The sequence below is a fragment of the Cynocephalus volans genome, chromosome 10 (genome assembly GCF_027409185.1).
Source record: "Cynocephalus volans isolate mCynVol1 chromosome 10, mCynVol1.pri, whole genome shotgun sequence".
In the NCBI taxonomy this organism is placed as follows: domain Eukaryota; kingdom Metazoa; phylum Chordata; class Mammalia; order Dermoptera; family Cynocephalidae; genus Cynocephalus; species Cynocephalus volans.
The window spans coordinates 104,472,429-104,477,503 of NC_084469.1; the positions used below are offsets into that span (position 1 = coordinate 104,472,429).

At 36.1% G+C, this 5,075-nt stretch overlaps 1 protein-coding gene across 1 annotated transcript; it reads right to left on the reverse strand.

The window, feature by feature from the left end:
- Positions 1-1,351: 1,351 nt before the first annotated feature.
- On the reverse strand, positions 1,352-4,282 carry LOC134388182 (zinc finger protein 709-like). The gene is given in 4 exon segments (XM_063111031.1): positions 1,352-1,790; positions 1,792-3,345; positions 3,887-3,944; positions 4,147-4,282. Coding segments are annotated over 4 exon segments (1,818 nt in total). The 3' UTR covers positions 1,352-1,720.
- Positions 4,283-5,075: the final 793 nt, after the last annotated feature.

The window sequence follows — 5,075 nt, forward strand, 5'->3', positions numbered from 1 at the left end:
GCAGGGCAAACGATCAAGAAAATGGGCAGGACAATGGTGTCCACGAAGCCCCTATACATTTGTCTCTCTCCCTATATATATATGTCTCTCCCTGTATGATGGAAACAAAGCCAGGCTAATGTCTTCTCACTTCCATTGTCCAAATCTTCTGCAAGCAGACTATTGGTGAATTCTAATTTGGCAGCATAAAGGGACAGAGGCCAGAAAATTTGTATATTACAACTTGATTCCAACTATTTATAAGCAAGGAAAATGAGATAAGGGCCTCCTGGCAAGAAAAAAAGGTTTTAAAAGTCCAAGGAAGATAGGAACACATATAATGGGTAAAAGATATGCAGTAACTGCCAAAAGAAGTCAGTAGGAAAATCCAAATAAACACCAAAGTTTCATTTTAAAACGGCTCCTTACTTAGAGAATTTTAAAACTACATAAAAATTGAAACTACCTGCATATTAGAAATATAATTCAATTCACCCATGAGTCCACTAGACTTTAAAATACATAGAAAAACCTCATTAATTATAAGGGCAAAAATCTACTTATTAACCTTACACACTATTTCTTAAAGAATACTTACAGAATTATCCAACCTCAATATTCATATGCAAAGAAATAAAAATTCATAGGCCAGAGATCCACTTCAAGAATGAGCTACAAATAAAGACAATATACTTGTAACTTTTATTACTTTCTTTCATGATGTAAATTTTCTGAGTCATACGTGAATTAATTTGCATCAGATATGGAATAATACATATATCTATTGGATTTTTTTCTAGTTTGAATTTTCACAACAATGAAAGCATTCATTAAAATTGAAAACTTTCCAGCCTTCTTCACATATATAAGGTTCGTAGCAGTGGGCATTCAAACACGGCGTTGTAAGGATGTGAACAAATAGAAGGCTTTCCCATATTGCTTACATTCAGGAACTTGCTCCCCAGTGTCAATGGTCTCATAGTTTCAAAACAAACTGGGAGGACTGATCAATTTTGCACATTCTTTACATTTAGTGTTTCCTTCCAGTATACATTCTCATGTGTCCTTGCAAGGTTGTGTAAAGTCAAGGCTTTCCCATATTCCTAAAATTCAGAGGGTTTCTCTCCACTTTGAATCCACTCATATTCATTCACACACCTACAGGAGCACTGAAGGTTTTCTAACTTTTTTTTTTTTTTTTAAAAGATGACCGGTAAGGGGATCTTAACCCTTGACTTGGTGTTGTCAGCACCACGCTCAGCCAGTGAGCGAACCGGCCATCCGTATATGGGATCCGAACCCGGGGCCTTGGTGTTATCAGCACCGCACTCTACCGAGTGAGCCACAGGCCGGCCCTAACTTTTTTTTTTTTTTATATAGATTTCACTGAAGCATGAGTGCTGTCTTCCTAAGGAATTAGAAATACTGAGGTCCTAACCACATCATATAAGATCATATGATTTCTCTCTAGTGTGAATTCTTTCAAGTCTTCGAAAATAACTGGAACATCTGAAGACATTACCACACCGTTCACACTCCTAGGGTTTCTCCCCAGTATGAATTCTTTCATGTACTCGAAGTGAACTTGAATGTCTGAAAGTTTTACTACACTGTTTACATTTATAGGGTTTCTCCCCAGTATGAGTTCTTTCATGTACTCGATAGGAACTTGAATAATTAAAGGCTTTACCACATTGTTTACATCCATAGAGTTTCTCTTCAATATGAGTTCTTTCATGTGTTAGAAGATTACTGGAAGATCTGAAGGCTTTACCACATTTTTTACATTCATAGGGTCTCTCTCCAGTATGAGTTCTTTCATGTATTTTAAGATAACTTGAACAACTGAAGGCTTTATCACAGTTTTTACATTCATAGGGTTTCTTAACAATATGAGTTCTTTCATGTACTTTAAGATAACGGGAAGAACTGAAGGCTTTATCACATTCCTTACATTCATAGGGTTTCTCTCCAGTATGAGTTCTTTCGTGTATTTGAAGATAGCTGGAAGAACTGAAGGATTTATCACATTTCTTACATTCATAGGGTTTCTCTCCAGTATGAGTTCTTTCATGTATTTGAAGATAACTGGAACGACTGAAGGACTTACCACATTGTTTACATTCATATGGTTTCTCTCCAGTATGAGTTCTTTCATGTATATGAAGATAACAGGAAGAACTGAAGGCTTTATCACATTCCTTACATTCATAGGGTTTCTCTCCAGTATGAGTTCTTTCATGTGTTCGAACATGACAGGAACGTCTGAAGGTTTTACCACATTGTTTACATTCATAAGGTTTCTCTCCAGTGTGAGTTCTTTCATGTGTTCGAACAGTAATGGAACATCTGAAGGTTTTACCACATTGTTTACATTCATAGGGTCTCTCTCCAGTATGAGTTCGTCCATGTATTTTAAGAGAACTGGAACAACGGAAGGCTTTATCACATTTTTTACATTCATAGGGTTTCTTAACGGTATGAGTTCTTTCATGTATTTTAAGATAACTGGAAGCACTGAAGACTTTATCACATTCCTTACATTCATAGGGTTTCTCTCCAATATGAATTCTTTTATGTACTTGAAGATAATTGGAATAACTGAAGGATTTACCACATTGTTTACATTCATATGGTTTCTCTCCAGTATGAGTTCTTTCGTGTATTTGAAGATAACTAGAATAACCAAAAGCTTTACCACACTGTTTACATTCATAGGGTTTTTCTCCAGTGTGAGTTCTTTCATGTGTTTGAACATCAATGGGACGTCTGAAGGTTTTACCACATTGTTTACAAGCATAGGGTCTCTCTCCAGTGTGAGTTCTTTCATGCGTTCGAACGTCACTGGGACGTCTGAAGGTTTTACCACATTGTTTACATTCATAGGGTCTCTCTCCAGTATGAGTTCTTTCATGTATTTTAAGATAACTGGAACAACGGAAGGCTTTATCACACTGTTTACATTCAAAGGGTTTTTCTCCAGTGTGAATTCTCTCATGTATTTGACAAGACTGAGAATAACTGAAGGCTTTACCACACAGTTTACATTTATACAATTTCTGTCCAGTGTGAACCCTTTCATGATTTCTCAAGTAGCGGTGATAACTAAATACTTTTCCACATTCCCTACATTTATATGCCTTCTTTCCACATTCCTGATGTTCATATTGTTTGTGTCCAGTTTGTCCTCTGATGTGCCTCTTAAGGGATGAATGACACGTGCAGACTTTCCCACACATGGTGCATTCACATGGTTTTGCTCCAGTAGGAGTTTTCTTACACAGATTAAACTTTGAAATCTGGGTGTTTGCTTTTCCATATTTACTACCTTCTTTATTTTCACAGAGTCTCTCCACCACATGACTTCTGTAAAAAATGTGTAGCACATTATTTCTTTTGATTTCTTTCAGTTTTTTTTTTAATTTGGCTGGCTAGTATAGAAATTGAAACCTGGACCTTGGTGTTATCAGCACCATGCTCTAACCAACTGAGCTAACTGGCTAGTTGAATACCACATTGCAAATGGATTAATTACCAACTTTTTATTAGTATATAACAGAATTATACTTTGACCATTTTCAGGGAATATAGGTTTTCTGCCCTGTGCTCTGGAAGAAGGCATGACCAGATCTTCCTTCAAAACAGCTATCCTTATTGGCCAGCTTTCCAGAAAAAAAAAAAAAAAGTCATATATGTATATGTGACGTTTGTTAATACGGATTCAAAGTGAACTATTTTTTGTACCCTAAATATCTATCACATTTATGACGGTACATTTTTGGTTAAAATTTCTAGGAATAAATAAATTTTAAGCTAGACTTACTATTTCTCTTTCTTGTTTTTCACATTTCATGACACAGTAAGATTCTCTAGTGGACCACTACTTACTCTTTTGAGTGCAACTCACCTTAGATTTCTCTCCTGGTTTTTGTAGTCTTCGATGTTGCAGTCTTTCCATTTATTCCCTATAATGCAGACCCAGAAAAAACATCATAAATTATAGAAACATTATGAGATTCTAGGTCCATGATTAGCTGTGACCCTGCCTTATTTATTCATTGAAGTATTCCTTTTCTACATTCCAAATACTGAAAAGCAGTTAATAAGCATACAACACTTATTCTCTAACTAACTCTAACTCCCATTAAGGAATGTTGTTGTCATTACCTATATAGGCCAGGTTCCTGAAGGTTTCTTGCATCACATCTCTATAGAGTTTCTTCTGGGAAAGATCCAGCAGAGCCCACTCCTCCCTGGTGAAGTTCACAGCCACATCCTCAAAGGCCACTGAATCCTAAAACATCCCACATATGTACACAGGGGGTGAGATTGACAGCACTAAGGATCTACCTATAGTCAATTAATAATAAGTTTACATACAATTAAGCTTACATATGATTCTGTGTACGAAACACTTACAGTGTGACCTGATCTTCAGAACTCTCTGTCCACCCTCACTTCCCCATAAATGTAACAGTATCATGAACATATAAAAGTTACTTCTACATTTTTACTCTGATCACTACAAGCCTTATTGTTTTCTAATGGCAGGATGAAGACCACCTTGTATAAATGAAAGAAAAAATATACAACTGAAACAAATTTGAAGACCACAAACTCCTTGTGAGGAAAATTCGTTCATTTTCTACCTTATGCATCATAGAACTCAGCATTTCATGAAACAACAGGGTCAAATCTGCATGAGTTTTAGTGAATAATTACACACTTAAGAACTGTATGCTTTTACTTCTATTCCCATCCACAAACATGAGAGCCCGGGAGGCATGTGGAAATCTAAATTGTAACAAGAAGCAGTTCCTTTCTCATAGCACATCATGTCCAGTTTCACAAAAAAGAAAATTATGACATCCTAAAAGACTTAAAAAACTGTTTGAAGAGAGAGGGCTCACACCAGAACCAGATTCAGAGATACAAGAGATTTTGGAATATCAGACAAGAAATTTAAACCTAGCAAGATTAATATGCTAAGGGTTGTAACAAAAGTAGTGAACATACAGAATAGATAGCTAATTTAAGCAGACATGAACACAGTGAGAAAGAATCAAAAGGTAACACAGACATAAAACACACCGCAA